Source organism: Micromesistius poutassou (genome assembly GCF_964030765.1).
Source record: "Micromesistius poutassou genome assembly, chromosome: 14".
NCBI classification, from domain to species: domain Eukaryota; kingdom Metazoa; phylum Chordata; class Actinopteri; order Gadiformes; family Gadidae; genus Micromesistius; species Micromesistius poutassou.
This window is the reverse complement of record NC_140284.1, coordinates 10,241,491-10,256,859: the sequence shown is the minus strand read 5'-3', so window position 1 is coordinate 10,256,859 and position 15,369 is coordinate 10,241,491. Positions and strand designations below refer to the sequence as shown.

The window sequence follows — 15,369 nt, the reverse complement described above, 5'->3', positions numbered from 1 at the left end:
TTATACATCCAACATATCCCTTCTCTAATAAACATTGCACGATTTTCTCAAGTAATCCAAAGAGAAGAGGCATCAAAAAAAAACAATGTTTCATTAACCAGTGAGTAGAAATCTTGTTCTTGAATAATAAGAAATAAAAAGCGCATGTCTCTTGTATTTTTATTAAATGTCAAGTCTCAAAATGGTTAGTAGTAACCTCATACATCTTTTCGTCTACAATGCACACCAAATAAATTCAATATTACACGTTAATAAAAATACCTGTTTTCGCTCATGGACATTTATTGGTCATGTATAAACACCCATTCTGTCCATGAAACAGTATTATATATTGTCTTTGGGTCGGTTCGTTGCGAACACAAATCGAAGCCACAAATCCCAAAATTGGATTTGGCGTGAAAATATAAACCTGGACAAAAAGGAATAGATCTTATAAGGTGTAGAAATAAGTTTTTAACAAAACAATAGGGAGACAGAAAATGAAGATGAATAAGAGCATTTGAAATCAATTACGATGCTTCAAAACAAAAAAAAAACAACCAAAATCGAATCACGCACCGACACCGGTTAGTTACACAAACAGCGGATCAGTCGAAGGTCAGGCGGAATGTCTTCTCCTGCTCCTTCCGCGTGTTGTCACACAGCTTGGACACGTCCTCCACCCGCCGCTGCAGCAGCACCGAGTTCTGGTCCACCCACTGGAGGGAGTCCATGTGGGCGTTGAGGATCTTGCAGATCTGCTGCAGCTACGATCGGGAAAAACAAGGAGAACTCCAACAGGTTAGTTCAGAAGACAAGACCAGGAGAGGATGCGTTTGGACTAGAGATGTTCTGATACTATTTTTCCTTCCAGATACCAATGCAGATTCCTGAACTTGCGTAATCGCTGATACCCGACACTACATTTCAGAGGCAGTATCTGAAGAATTCCTGATACCATTGTCGGAAGAATTTCCGATACCGGTATCGGTATCGTAACACCTCTCGTCTGGACGGAGAGGAGAGGGTGGATACGTACCGGGTCACTGGTGTCCGAAGGGCCACTGGACGTGTTGAGGTGCTCGATGATCTCCTTCAGGTCCTGGGACATCCTCTTGAGCTGCGCGTCCACGTTCTCCGCCAGCTTGTAGGTCTTCTCGCGCTCCTCGTCAGCGTTCTGCATGTAGATGGTGCCGCTCTGCTCCCGCACGGAGTCCTCCAACGGCGACAGCAGGTCCTCCAGCTCCTTCTGCTGGGACAGGATGAAGTCCAGCTCCTGGTTGAGCCGCCGCTGGTCCAGCTTCACCTTCTCCATCTCCTTGTGCAGCGACGTGATCTTCTCGCCGTTCTCCACCAGCGTGCGGTCCCAGGCATTCACCTGCGTGGCCTGCTGCAGGAAGTGCCGCTCCTGGTCCTCCAGCTCCAGGCTCCACTTGTTGATCAGGGACTCCAGCTGGGCGTACGACATGGCGGGGGGCGTGGCCGCGACGATGGCCGTGGCAGTGGCCAGCGAGGCCGTGCCGCTCGCGATGGACGTCGGCTTGATGCTCCCCAGGGAGAAGCCAGTGGCGATGCCGGTGATGGGTGCAGCGGCAGCGGCTGACGTGGCGACCGGAGTGGTCGCCACTGCTGCCGCCGCCCCGAGGGGCTTCAGCATGACACCCAGGCCCCCTGTGGTGGTGGTCGGGGCCACGCTCGCCGCTGTCGTCGCCACGGCGCCGCCCAAGGTGAAGCCGGTGGCGGCCGGGTTGGGGGTGGACGTGGGGATCGGCATGGAGAAGAGGGAGGAGCTTAGAATGGGAGCGGCTTGGGTGGCGGGGGTGATGGAGACGGGGGCAGGTGTAGATGATGGCTTGATCCCAAAGCTGAACCCTCCTCCACCCTGCATCGGCGCTGCTGCTACTGTAGGGGCCGCTGCTAGGGTGGGCTGGACGCCCATGGAGAGGGTTGGTGCTGCAGCGTTGCCGAAGGAGAAGCCTCCACCGGCCGCAGCAGGGGGCGCTGCCGAGGCGGTGGTCATCTGGACCTTGGCCGAACCAAAGCTGAATCCCCCCAACCCGAGGCCCCCAGGTGCTGCCGCTGCGGGGGCCTGAGCCTGCATTTGAGGCTGCATCTGTGCCTGCATTTGAGGCTGCATCTGTGCCTGCATCTGCGGCTGGACGGCTGCTCCAAAGCTGAAGCCCCCTCCGGCCGGTGCTGCCATGGTGCTCTGAGCTGTGAGACCTCCGCCGAGTGTGAAACCCTGGGCCGGGGCTGCGGTGGTGGTACCCATCGTGAGCCCTGTTGCTGCGGGCTGCGGGGTGGCTGTCAGGCTGAACGCGGGGGTGGGGGTCCCGAACGAGAAGCCTCCGCCGCCGGCAGTGCTCTTCGCAGGGGTGCCGAAGCTGAACCCCCCGGCTGGGTTGGACTGGACTGGCTGAGCGGGGCTGGCGGTCGCGAACGAAAAGCCTCCTCCTCCAGCCGCGGCGGGCGTGGAGGTCGCCATGCCGAACGCCGTGGTGGGAGCCGCTGCCTGCGCGGGTTTCTGGGCTCCGAAAGACCCGAACCCCCCCGCAGGGGGCTGGCCGAAGCTGAACCCACCTCCACTCATTCTCCTCGGCTGGCTGCGCTGTGATGGACCGACAAAGAGGACCGAGGGGGGGGACTTCCTAGTCGTCCCCGCTTAGCTTTTGGCGGGCCACAAAGTGTGTTTGTGTATGGTTCGACTTTAAATGTATTCGCTACGCCGATTTAACCGACTAGACGACGTGGATGAGAAACACCCGAAATCGCGGTGCTGTCTATTCAACCGTCACTATTGGAAAATACAAATAAAAACATCCATTTCAAAACGTGGTTAGCACATAACGATAACAGGTCCTTCAGCAGGCATGTCGGTGGTCGGCTAAAGGAAGTGACGGAATAAAGGACCCCGGTTTGTCAAAGATCATGCAGGAGAAAAAAGCAAGCCGCCGCCAGTGGGTGTGCGTTGCGCATGTCCGGGAGCAGGGAACCACTCAAATATGGCCTTATCTAGCGTACGAAATAAAGATAAGATGAATTAACTCGATAAATACTGCTGAAATGTACTGCTGGAGTAGTAGCAAAACTGAAGGAAGTACAACACAGAAAATATATGTTTAAGTCGTTTGGAGCACCTGTGGTTGTTGTCATATTCACCACAAAATCTATCCTGGGTAATAAACAACCAGAGCGACTCAAAAAAACAAGTTGAGGCATATAACACATATATTATCAGTTTATATATTATCTATATAATTATATATTATTATCATATTATCAATCATTTTTTTAATGTGTTGTTTGTTTACCTATTTCTTTCTTTACACGTGTATTCTCTTGGCTGACAGCAGGTGGTAGTAATGCGCCATACGGTGTAATTCAGCCCAGAAAAAGGATCATAGGAAGAAGACGTGCTGTGATGATTATCTCTACTCTTCTCATCACAGATGATCTCTGAACTGTATACAGTCACAGTGTTTGGCGTGTGTTGAGGAACTGGCATCGTGTGTCAAATCAAGCAGTAACTGCGAAACGGATGACCTTTTAAAGTGTCGCTTGTTTCTCGGAATCCTAATCCTAATAATGGCTGCATTGCTTTTATATTGCATGTGATGACAGAACGGTGGTTAAATCCAAAAGCGTGCGTTGCAGACCATGATTGTAGAGCTTTAACCATTGGCTATTTTGACAACAAGATCCCATAAGGCAACAACATGCATGCATAAGTTCATTCTTAACAGCTGCCAGAATTTTAACCTTTAATAACCAGCCAGACGTCGGGCGTAATCTTCAAAATGAGGATTCTCGGGGTTTTAAGAAGTAGTGCTTCCATTGGGAAGCACATCGACTACTATTCTAAGTTTTCCCCGTCACCGCTTTCAATGAAACAGTTCTTGGATTTTGGTAAGACCCCAGCACTTCATCAAAAGACACAGACACTCACTCACTCAAACACTCGGTGTCTCACACACACACTCACTCACTCACTCAGCTTTTCAATACTGAGCATACTTTGTTTACATTGCACATTTTTTCAGGCTCAGAAAATGCCTGCGAGAGAATGTCGTTCGCCTTCCTCCGACACGAGGTTCCTGTGAGGCTGGCCAACATCATGAAGGAGATCAACCTGTTACCGGACAACCTGCTGGGGACCCCGTCCGTGCGCCTGGTCCAGAGCTGGTAGGTCGACAGAAACCTCAGTCTTGTTTCTCAAATAATCTGATCTTCTGCTTAGATATGTTTCTGTCTTTTAAGGTGTATAAGATGCATGTTTCTGTAATATTAATAATTTGATAAGCTGTATGTTTCTGTCTTTTAAGGTATTTGCGAAGTCTTCAAGATATCATAGAGTTCAAAGATAAAAATGCTGAAGAGGAAAAAACGACCTATGAGTAAGTTGGTTGAGAAGGCTTATCTCATTATATATTCCGGCTAAGATTTAAAGTCCAAATACAAACTCAAGTTCAAGATTCCCACGCCTTGCTATTTAAACCCACCCTCCCGTGTTCAGCTTCACTGACGCCGTCATCAAGATCCTGAACAGACACAACGACGTGGTGCCCACCATGGCCCAGGGGCTGGTGGAGTATAAGGAGGCGTACGGAACAGACCCCATCGTCAGCCAGAACGTCCAGTACTTCCTGGACCGCTTCTACATGAGCAGGATCTCCATCAGGATGCTGCTGAACCAGCACAGTGAGTAGACACCTCTGTTGGGTGCGTCCTCTCCTCCAGGAGAAACACCCGTTGAAATTGGTTTAGTGTCAGGTTAGTCACTATTTCTATCTATTTGCTGCTTTGCTTCACAATAGCACATTCTGTTGCCTTACAGCGTATTGATCGGATAGTTAATTTCATTTACATTGAGGGGCATTTAGCAGACGCTTTTATGCAAAGCGACTTACAATAAGTAGTGTACAGTTGTCAGAAGCAACAGTAACAACAGAAACAACAATATTTCGCTGCCGGTAAAGCAAGGATGTTCATACAACCAAGTGGCAAGCACTAACAATCGCTAGGTTAACCCATTCCCTTTATACAACAAAGATAGCTAGGATAAGACGCTAAGTACTATTTTTAAGTGCCAGGACGTACAACATTAAATAAGTGCGTACATTTAGTGCCAGGACATACAACATACAATAAGTGCATAATAGGGGTGGGATGGTAAGGGGGAGGCTATGTAGGGTCTAGGTGAACTCTGAACAAGTTAATCTAGTGATGGAGCAATTGATACAGAGTGTATGATCATCTCGGTCAATGTTCACTAGTGGTTGTTATTTGCTAAAGACCAAGGATTAGGCCTCATCGGTTATAGTCGGCCACTTCATAGGTTACCTTTCTGAACACCCAAGGCGTTCTGCCTCATCGTGTTGCTCTGCGTTTCCCTGCAGCTCTGCTGTTCGCTGGAAAGGTGAAGGTGAACCCAGCGCACCCCAAGCAGATCGGCAGCATCGACCCCAACTGTCGCGTGAAAGATGTGGTCATGGGTGAGAATCCTTCATTAGAAAGGAGGTCCATGTATCTACATGTTAACATATGATCTACATGGGGATATATTCAACGTTTAAACGGCTATGCACATTTATAGAGCAACCAAAAGATGCATTTGAAAATTGCATTGAAGTAACTATAATGAATGTAATTGCTGCTGAACATGTTTCTAAAATAACTTGACAGTAGATTTAGGAATCAAAAAGACGATGTTTGGAGAATCGATTGGTTACATCTGTAGATGCAATGTCTGAATCTTTGCTGACATTAAGCCTCTTGTTGTATTCCCATTGTCTCTTTCGTCTCCTCAGACGCCTATGAAAACGCCAGAAGCCTGTGTGACCGATATTACATGAACTCCCCAGAGCTGCAGATGGAGGAATTCCATGGTATTCATTCATTCATTCATTCATTCATCCATCCATCTATCCATCCATGGACCACTGGTCTCTTATCTGATCTCCTGCAAACTGTCTCCTTTTTCAATGCTCTTTCGTTCCTAAACAGTTAAAGAAGATGGAAGCCCGGTTACCGTGGTCTATGTCCCCTCTCACCTGTACCATATGGTGTTTGAACTTTTCAAGGTAAAAGTTTTTCGACTTTACCCATCATACATAATAATAATAAATAATCCCATACAATTATAAAAACTGTGCTCTCGTTGCATTGTACCCTTGAATCATGTTGTGAAAGGGTGCACTTTTATTGTTGCAGAACGCCATGAGGGCCACCATGGAGATGTATGGGGATTCTACAGACTACCCTCCCATCCGGGCACAGATCGCCCTCGGATCTGAAGATCTCACCGTGAAGGTAAGTCTGCTGTCGCTGTGGGGTTTTAAACAGCCCCTCAGGAGATATTCACCCTAAATGAGCTGTGATGTGGCTGTCGGGATAAACCAAAAAGTACTGCAAACTAATCTGTAATCTAATGAAAGCAACACCTTTATTACAATGTACTATCTCTTATTTACCTATACATTTATACAATCTCTGACACGTTGTTACGTTGCTGCATTCAGTTTGTGTGACCTTAAATGTTGTTTACAGACGTTTGAATGTCAAAAGGTACACCAGAAAAAACAACGCAAAATGGCAACAACTGCAATACAAACTTGGAACATGAGTGTGTGTTAGTAAAGTCAAGTCATGGTGTGTAGCAGTATTCAATCAAATGATGTAACAGTGAAACGGCCTGGTGTTCTGTTTAATTTAGCAGTATTCAATGTGATGATGTAACGGTAAAGTGGTACGATGTTCTGCTGTGTTCCCCAGGTGAGCGATCGCGGAGGCGGCGTTCCACTGAGGAAGATCGAGCGTCTGTTCACCTACACCTACTCCACCGCCCCCCGGCCCAGCATGGAGGCCCGGGCCGCCCCGCTGGTGAGTCCCCTCTACTCCAGGATAAACAGGCAGAAACACCATGGCAACATCCCCTCCCTGATAAACAGGCAGAAACACCATGACAACATCCCCTCCCTGATAAACAGACAGAAACACCATGACCACATCGCCTCGCCTTCCCTGATAAACAGTCAGAAACGCCATGCCACATCCCCTCGCCTTCCCTAATAAACAGGCAGAAACACCAAGACAACATCCCCTACCCTCCCTGATAAACAGGCAGAAACACCATGACAACATCCCCTACCCTCCCTGATAAACAGGCAGAAACACCATGACCACATCCCCTCGCCTTCCATGATAAACAGTCTGTAAACCCTCCCTGATCAGCAGTCAGTAAACCCTCCCTGATAAACAGTCGGTAAACCCTCCCTGATCAGCAGTCGGTAAACCCTCCCTGATAAACAGTCAGGACCTCAATTGCCGTGCAGACATGAAAACTTTCGCCATGCATCTTATTTATCGCTTACTGTCCTTCGGGCTCACGTTGAGCCTGCCGACAAAGTGGCGGTGTGTTGAGTGATTCAAATGATGAGTGGTGAGTGAGCCTGAGGCCTGAGCTCCACTGTGTCCGTCCCAGGCGGGGTACGGCTACGGCCTGCCCATCTCGCGGCTCTACGCCCGCTACTTCCAGGGGGACCTGAAGCTGTACTCCCTGGAGGGCTACGGCACCGACGCCATCATCTACATCCGGGTGAGCTCGCGTTCACGGGGAGCAAGGCGGTAACACTGCCAGGGTTGGGGGTATACTGCTATATGAATATGTAAATGTTGGGAAATTATCTGATTTGTTTTGTGATTTTGTTATTTAGCTTGGTTTAACGTAAGGGTTCAGATTGTTCAGGTACACCATTGTTTTTAAAATGCATAATTAAGTTGATCCCTGAAGGTGAATACACCATCGCACCGCCTCATTAGCCACAAATTAGCTTGCACTAAGATCATGTTGACATTTACTACGGACATTTACTTATTTAAAAAAAAAAGAAGAGGTTTTTGATTCGACCTGAGGATAGAATCAAATAATTTCAATATGCATTCATCTTTTTTCTCCCTATACATTATACTAAATATTTGTTGTTATAAATGAATTGCATTTGAATGCGTCATTCCTAATGTCCTGTGTCCCCCGCCCCCTGCCTGTGTCCTCAGGCTCTCTCCACAGAGTCCATTGAGAGACTGCCGGTGTACAACAAGTCGGCATGGAAACACTACAAGACCTTCCACGAGGCAGACGACTGGTGTGTGCCCAGCAAGGAGCCCAAAGACATGACCACCTACCGCAGCTCCTAGGGTCAAACGCCTGCTCCGGGGTTCTGGAGAGTTGGGAAAGGGTCAATTTTTAGATCTGGTCAGTGGTCGCTATGCTATGGAGGGGAGGTGTCTTATAACAGATCTATCGGCTTTAAACTGGGTGATTGATATCATGCCACCAGGTGTGGGTGTGATTAGCCAATTACAAGCCGTCTGAAAATCTGCCTCTTCCTGTGTTTTTTTTTTTAGTGACATCACAAGTGGGCGTGTCCACCTAGATGTATGCTGGATAGATCAGTCCACCAGCCTACCTTGTGGACTGTAGCAAATGTTGCTGATCTGTCCATCATACATCTAGGTGGACACTACCATTTGTGATTGAAAACACAGGAAAGGGCAGCTTTTCAAATGGCTTGTAATGGCTAATCACAGAATCAAGGAAAAGTCAAAGCGTCACTTTCAATTTGTTTATGAAAACTAAAATATGTGGCATGTTGCGTAGATCAAATAACTTATTTTATTTGAAAGGTAAGGCTGTACTCTTTACTGTCTTGAGCTTAGTGTTGGAACGCTGTTACAGAAACAAAGTATGTTTTACACCTTTACTTTGTTTGGATGAGTTGGTTGACAACATTGCAATGTAAATGTGTTTGGGGTTACAGTGGGCCTTTTCTGACCATATTAAGCAGCCTTAAGTGGGTTCTTTATGTTTAAAGTATTATGTCTTAATTGAGTTACTTGAGTTCAAAGTATTCTGTATAACGGGTTCAACTCTTATTGTCGTCAAATCACTCGGACTTAAGACTTTATGCAGTGCTATACTACATCTTTATTTCATTATAACAAAGGTGTAGTACACACTATCCACATATCAAGTACATACAAATAAATACAAATACACTCCAAAGTTGTACAGTTGTAAATCGAAAAGGGGCGGAGAAATCTAGAAATATGTATTGGTTGAATTAATCTGTTACGTGTAAGAGATAATGTACAGCACGCCAGTCATTATCGCAGTCATTATCTGTCCAGGACCCCTTATTACACAGCTACTAACTAAATAAATCAATAATTTGATGTAAAATGTAGCAAAGAAGGATTGTATTCCTTTTTATAAAAGATTTTATTACCTCCGCTAAAAAAAAAAAAAAAAATCGACAGTTGGAAAGAGTGTCCATAGCAGCGGTCTTATTCAGAAACGACAGCTGAATGCTGCATTTAACCAATCAGAATCAAGTATTCATTAAAGCTGTGCAACTTGGTTGACTTAAATACTAGACTGGACCGGTTTCTCTCTTCCCTGTCCAGTTGTGTGTGTGCTCTGTGTTGTATGTGTGTGTGATCCAGCCAAATGCAGGGAGGTTGACACTGCAGACATTTTGTGGGATTTATTTGGCCGCACAATAAAAGTTGTATCTTTTGATTAGACTACTGTTGGACGTCTTTATACACACGTTTTAAACAATGTATTTTGTTGTGGACATCCATCAAACTTGAATGTGGAAGAAAAAATTAAATAATTTGTATGCAGCTCAGTCATGGGTTTAAAAAAAGCCAGATAATAGTAAGAAACATCCACAGCACATGAAGTGAAAATGAGTTTATTGATGCCGCTTTACAGTATGTACCAAGGCTTCACAGGGAAGTGGACAACATTCTCGCAGTGCAACATTTTATCTTTTGACTCTATAAAATATACAAAAAACAGTTAACAACAGCTTGAATGGCAACACCATGGTAAAGTATTTCAGTGTGCCCGGGAACGCACAGACTCACAACACCCGCGCACTCTCAACATTCATAGTCACGTGGATCCATATTCAAACTAGAGTTGTATTTAGTAGGCACCCGTTGGGTGAGCCAAGACAGACTAGATTTAAAATGACTGTAACATCCCTGGAATCATTACAGTAACAGGGCCCTGTTCTGATTGGACGACAGAGCAGGGCTCCACCCACTCAGGCACTATTGGAATAGCAGTAGAAACAGCAGCTCTGCCCCTGATGCAAAACAAGTCTCCTTTGCTTTTCTTATTCAGCAAATGTTGTCGCTATTCTACTTAGTAGAAAAAAATGTGTATAGTATAAAATGTTACGGTAGTCAGATTTTCATTGTTTTTAAAATAAGAAGTAAATGCAGTTAATAGGCAGATGTATAAAACTTTTTTATACTCATAAAACATTGTCACCCTAAAGACATTTTTTATAGTGCTTTGAGATCACCTGTACAGCACCTTGCTGAAGGGGGTCACCTGGCCACAGCGGACCAGCCAAAGTGTTTTTAAAAATACAGATTACATTTCATGGTGAAACCTGACGATTATTGGCAAGAAGCACAACGTGACTTTGAATCATAATATCTTCTCGATATTTAGTGGTCAAATAACGCAGGGGCTTATTTTCGGTCACAAATCCAAAATGGGTTTTGTTTCTATCCCCCTATCTCACAGTTGAAATGGTTTGATTCGAGGGGGTCCGTGAGAAAGGGGGTTTCATTAGAGAACGCACATTAAACGCAAAACACAGAAAAAAAAGGGACAAGACCGCAGCACAGAGTTAAATCATGACTGGCATTTGGAAAATAAAATACACCGGTGCAATTCAAGAGCAGACGTGGTCGCCTGCGGTCATTAGTGGCATGGTCGTGTTGCATTAGAGGGAGGGGAGATGGCAGATATACAGTATGTGAGGGGGGGGGGGTCTTTGTAGTGAACGTTCTGCCCTGCGAGGTCCTGGCAGGGGGAGTGCCGCCTGATACCTCAGCACACAGAGTCCGTACTGGCTGGTAGTTTTCCACTGCGTCGCGCCTCCTTCTCCCGTTTCTCCCTCTGCTTCTCCAGCTTCTCCTGGGCCTTGCGCATGTCCTTCACCTTCTTCTTGATGGTCGCCCGGTCGCTCTGGCTGCTCACGCCCAGTGCCTGCGTGGAGGGGGGGGTGGAGAAATAACGCCATGGTTACCAACGTGTGGATGAGGATGGCGGGATCTCGGGAAACTCTTTATACTGATTTTGGCATTTTGTTTCGAGAGAAGTAAGCACAACCAACACTTAACTAATGATGTACCTATTGTAAGTTGCTTTGGATAAAAGCGGCTGCTAAATGCCCTAAATGTTTTATGTTTGGCCACAGGGTGGCAGTAAAGCACTGAAGAATTTTAATGATAAGTGATCTAATTATTCATCTTTTAAGATACAACCATCTCATAACATAATGCTTATTTTCTCAGATTATTAATATTTAATTATTGAAGACGTCAATCCCTTCCACTTCCTTAGGAAACACTTTTCTCACCTTCAACTTGTCGCTGTCCATCTGCATGAGCTGTTGGCCGTCCACGCCCTTGGTTGTGAACTCGGGAGTGTATTGGTCCATGTTCATGCCCATCAGCCAGTGACAGACTTGCTGATTGGTCCATTCAGGAACAGGGCGGTTCTGCCATTGATACTCCTTCCCTGTTGACACCGGTTCGCCGTCGAGTGTCTACAAAACACAAAATCATTGAAATTGAAAAATGTTCAATCAAAATAACAATATAAAGTTGAGAGTCAACAATATAAAGTTGAGAGTCAACAATATAAAATGGGAGTCCAAAATGTGGGGATGGTGACATTTCGGAAGCTTGGTCATTGCAATGTCAAACTTGTTGGCGACAACATGTTGCACTGCAGGTAGTGAACATTTGAAGTGTGAACCATTATAGTTATGAAAACACAAAACAAGGCCAGCTGTATGGATGTCAAAACACAGCGAAGCAGTGATATCCGTGAGGTGACCGCTGAATGAGGAAACATCTGCGTGCAATTACCTACAAAGCCTAAGAAAAAAACATGCATGTGCCCCTGGCAGTCGAGAGAGTTGGCGTTCTACATGCATGTGAACCTCACAGGGAATAAGGCAGCAACAATAATGTCCATTCTACTTGTCGGGGTTGAAAACACACACACACGTTCTACTAATTAAAAACATCCAAAGTCTTTAAAAAAAAGCACATTGTTACAATTAACTATCGCAGTACTGTACTGCGTATTTACAGTAGGTAAATACATAAATACGTTAGCGTAACAGAAAACACAAACATAGGCGTGACGTGCCAAGACAAAACTAAGACGGCGCTAAACCCTTCACCGGTCTAACCAAGCTAGTGAGCAAGGCTAGGTGGTGACGGCACGACTCCGGGTTTTCAGGGCACTGAAGTACAATAACAGCTGACTCACAAGAAAAACAGAGCTAGGCCATAACAATAAGGACAGCACAACACGCAACCACGCCCCCCCTCCACGCACATGCAGCCTTCAACCTGAAGTCAGCCGTTTATTTATAACCCGTGTGGAAGGCGGGAACCCCAGGGGGGAGGGCTGTCATACACACACACCCCCATCTCCCCCCCCCCCCCTCGAGGCGGGAGCTCTGGGGAGGGCCGGGCCGGGACAAACACTCACCTCGTTGGACGAGAAGATTAGGGTGTGCGAGCGGCCAGACAGATTGGGTTCAGCCACTAGCCCCGAGAGCTCTGAGCTAGGGCTGCCCGGGCTACAGTCGTCTACGACTGACACACTCTGGAACAGGTGGAGACAATCAACAGCGCGTTAACCACACAGCCACATAATCAGCGCCACCCCACAACAACAACAACAACAACAACAACAACACCACCGAGTGGGGTGGGGATTTGGGGGGGATGGGGGGATGGGGAACTGTGGTGCATGCTGGGTAAAACACATTTGGGTGGGAATGACGGTGAAGGATTCAAATGGAGTTAGCGTGACCGAGGTCGGTGATTCAGGGTGTGGGAGGCGTCAGTCGACCGCAGCTAATCCATGACTACCATGCTACGCTAAATGCTACATGTCGCTAGGCTACACCGCTCACCACTGGGCGCCGGCGCCGACAGACCGACAGAGCGCAGGTCGTCGGCTCTCGCACGCTCGGCCACGAGGGACGAGAACAAACACCCAGCACTTGTGGAATGCTAAGACAGCCGCGACCACTACGAGGGGCTGGGACCCCACCTCTACTTCTATCAGGGGGAAGCAGATGAGCTAAACGCTAGGTATGTGGTAATGTCCTCCAAAAACAATTGCTAAGCAGTGGCTTTAGTTCAATGTGTACTTTAGGGTGTACTTTAGTTCAATGTGTTCAATGTTGTACTTTCCACACGAAAGTACAACTCGACAGTGCATTCACAATGCACTGCCGGAGTTCAACTTTAATCTGTGTCCTATAAATGTTGTCTCAATCACAGATTAGTCCTAATCCAGGCACTCCAGACAAGGCCAACTCTTAATCTGACTCCCACTGAGACTGCCATCAGTTTCCAAGGAGCTTAATCCACAAATGAGGTAATATTGAGTCGCAGTCACATTACCACATACCTGCAGCTAGTGGAAGACACACACGGAGGGGTTACAAATCACCACACTACTGGTTAGTCATCTAAATCAAATAATTTGAGTTATAATGTGAAGAGAAATGATGATATACTGTACCAAGTCTAATGATCGACTGAATAAAGACGACCAAGAGAGATTTGTCTGTTTTTAAAAACGAAAAAAAAAAAAGGTTTAGAGAGACAATGACGACAATGACGACGTGACGATGCAGACCAGTGACGGAATGAAAAGCAGTCTGAACCTTAGCCTTAAGCTAACTTTACTGTTGACCTCGTCAACCTTAATCTAGAGCAGGCCTTGCGAGAGAACGCCAGGCAGGATTCAGGTGCTGCGTCACCATTCGCAGACTCATTAAGAAGCAGCTGAATCGGTTCCCGCTCCCTCTCTCTCTCTCCCACCCTTTCCTGCTCTAACGAATTACAGAAGGACACGACTATTTTGGTCAAAGTTGGAAGGTGATTTATTTTAAAGAAACAGTTGCTCCGAACGGGGAAACGTCTAGGCTTGGTTAATGAGCCACCATTCAGACTGTTGTTCTTTCTCCCTTTGAGGGGCTGGGGGGGTTATTCTGTAATTAAGGGCGTGTAAACACTGTCTCTCTCACACATGGCTAGCGTTGAGAGGTACGGCAGGGTGGCTAAGAATAGTCCAGCGAGACGCAGAACACAACGGGGTCAACCTGCTCTCTGGAACCTGCTGTTTTCAGACAGCTGCATAAGTACTTCTTCACTGGGGAACCTCTGTCCAGAGCCAGAGCCAATGCCCATTGAACCTTTCATCTGTCTTAACTTAATTTCCGTGTTTGGTTTCCAAACCACGAAGCAGTAACAGTTGATTGGAATAATGTAATCCACTGTCAGTATAATACATACAAACCTTATTTGGCTAGGCTGCTTTAACGTGGCTGTCGGCAAATTAATCCAACGTATTTATTTGACAGGGTTAAAGGATTAATCGATTTAAATCGATCAACTGAGACTATGAGTTAATGACTCCATGAATTGAATCCATGAAATTAACTCCAGAACTTTGTGATTGTTCCCTAGTAATGAATTCAATCCGTTCAGACGGTCATCGACGTCGTCCCGTTTGAACAGAGTTCCACCGTGACACGCACGTGAACGAGCTGACCCCACTTTAAGTGCGCAGTATAACGCGTGTCCTTCCGATTCAGGACGTGGTACAGGCCCCGGTTTCAGGGCCCCGGGTTCAGGGGCGTGGTCCGGCCTGCGGCGCATACCTTGTTCCTGCGCTCCTGGCTCTGCTCGCTGCTGGTCTCGGTGGCAGTGTAGGGCAGGCTACTGCTGGACGAGGACGGCTCCTTGTCCCGCTCCTTGTCGCCGAACCAGGAGAAGGGCATGCAGGTGGGGATGGAGGACATGGACTCGGCGGGGGAGATGGTCCCCCCGGACTGCTCCAGGAGGTCCGCCGAACCCCTGGGAGGAGGGCAGGAGACGCAGGGGTCAGAGGTAGTTAGTCACAGGAAAAGGCCACAACTGAATGAATGAATGAATGAAAACACCATTAAAAAGGATATTAGGACGCCAAGAAAGACGTTTGTAAACATGAGCATACACATGCCAGTGATGAATGAATGAATACACTTTTTTGATTTAATTGAATCCAATAATGTACGATGAGTACATTTGAGTTGTGCTTGTGATTATTGTGACTTTAAGTCCCTCAGTCATGAAGATGCGATGGCTCACCTGCTCCCCATAGACGCTCTCATCGCCTCCTTATCGTGTTTCTTCCCCTTCCCACCAGACTTCCGCAGGCCCCTGTGGGAGCATTAGCATTGACATTAGCCTTAGCATTGACATTAAAGAAGGAAAAATAAAGAATAT

General features: G+C 46.7%; 3 protein-coding genes across 8 annotated transcripts in view; 1 reads left to right on the top strand and 2 right to left on the bottom strand.

The window, feature by feature from the left end:
• Positions 1 to 163: 163 nt before the first annotated feature.
• Positions 164 to 2,862, bottom strand: nup62l (nucleoporin 62 like). Its single transcript, XM_084478360.1, has 2 exons — positions 1,019 to 2,862; positions 164 to 746 (listed from the first exon to the last, which is right to left on the bottom strand). The coding sequence occupies exons 1-2, from the start codon at positions 2,567 to 2,569 to the stop codon at positions 588 to 590; spliced, it is 1,710 nt and encodes a 569-aa protein (XP_084334486.1). The 5' UTR covers positions 2,570 to 2,862; the 3' UTR covers positions 164 to 587.
• A 591-nt stretch (positions 2,863 to 3,453) lies between these two features.
• pdk1 (pyruvate dehydrogenase kinase, isozyme 1) lies at positions 3,454 to 9,561 on the top strand. Of its 2 annotated transcripts, XR_014637961.1 has the most exons (12): positions 3,454 to 3,885; positions 4,020 to 4,161; positions 4,302 to 4,373; positions 4,493 to 4,677; positions 5,376 to 5,471; positions 5,787 to 5,864; positions 5,983 to 6,059; positions 6,190 to 6,288; positions 6,751 to 6,858; positions 7,460 to 7,573; positions 8,032 to 8,393; positions 8,492 to 9,561. XR_014637961.1 is itself a non-coding variant. In XM_084477963.1 (11 exons), exons 1-11 carry the CDS (start codon positions 3,777 to 3,779, stop codon positions 8,170 to 8,172), a joined length of 1,221 nt encoding a protein of 406 aa, XP_084334089.1. In that variant the 5' UTR covers positions 3,454 to 3,776; the 3' UTR covers positions 8,173 to 9,561. The 2 variants fall into 2 exon arrangements, 1 of the variants encoding a protein (XP_084334089.1); XM_084477963.1 differs by having other exon boundaries at positions 8,032 to 9,561.
• A 163-nt stretch (positions 9,562 to 9,724) lies between these two features.
• Positions 9,725 to 15,369, bottom strand: part of ppp1r9ala (protein phosphatase 1 regulatory subunit 9A-like A) — a 28,223-nt gene continuing 22,578 nt past the window's right edge. For 3 of the 5 annotated variants that reach the window (XM_084478774.1, XM_084478776.1, XM_084478775.1), the window contains exons 15-19: positions 15,232 to 15,303; positions 14,763 to 14,958; positions 12,572 to 12,688; positions 11,424 to 11,612; positions 9,725 to 11,050 (exon numbers count right to left, since the gene is read on the bottom strand). In XM_084478774.1, the coding sequence (XP_084334900.1) occupies positions 10,892 to 11,050; positions 11,424 to 11,612; positions 12,572 to 12,688; positions 14,763 to 14,958; positions 15,232 to 15,303 (733 nt within the window). In that variant the 3' untranslated portion in view covers positions 9,725 to 10,891. Of the gene's footprint in view, positions 11,051 to 11,423; positions 11,613 to 12,571; positions 12,689 to 13,618; positions 13,664 to 14,762; positions 14,959 to 15,231; positions 15,304 to 15,369 lie in introns of all 5 variants that reach the window. The other 2 variants (XM_084478778.1, XM_084478777.1) reach the window with 2 other exon arrangements.

What these genes read in the sequence shown, in the direction of transcription:
- nup62l (XM_084478360.1), bottom strand. Translation starts at nt 2,569, where the DNA reads ATGAGTGGAGGTGGGTTCAGCTTCGGCCAGCCCCCTGCGGGGGGGTTC. An exon ending in CTTCGGACACCAGTGACCCG is followed by an intron (nt 747 to 1,018) that starts GTACGTATCCAC and finishes TCCCGATCGTAG; the next exon opens with CTGCAGCAGATCTGCAAGAT.
- pdk1 (XM_084477963.1), top strand. Translation starts at nt 3,777, where the DNA reads ATGAGGATTCTCGGGGTTTTAAGAAGTAGTGCTTCCATTGGGAAGCAC. An exon ending in TGGTGTTTGAACTTTTCAAG is followed by an intron (nt 6,060 to 6,189) that starts GTAAAAGTTTTT and finishes TTATTGTTGCAG; the next exon opens with AACGCCATGAGGGCCACCAT. An exon ending in AGGCCCGGGCCGCCCCGCTG is followed by an intron (nt 6,859 to 7,459) that starts GTGAGTCCCCTC and finishes TGTCCGTCCCAG; the next exon opens with GCGGGGTACGGCTACGGCCT.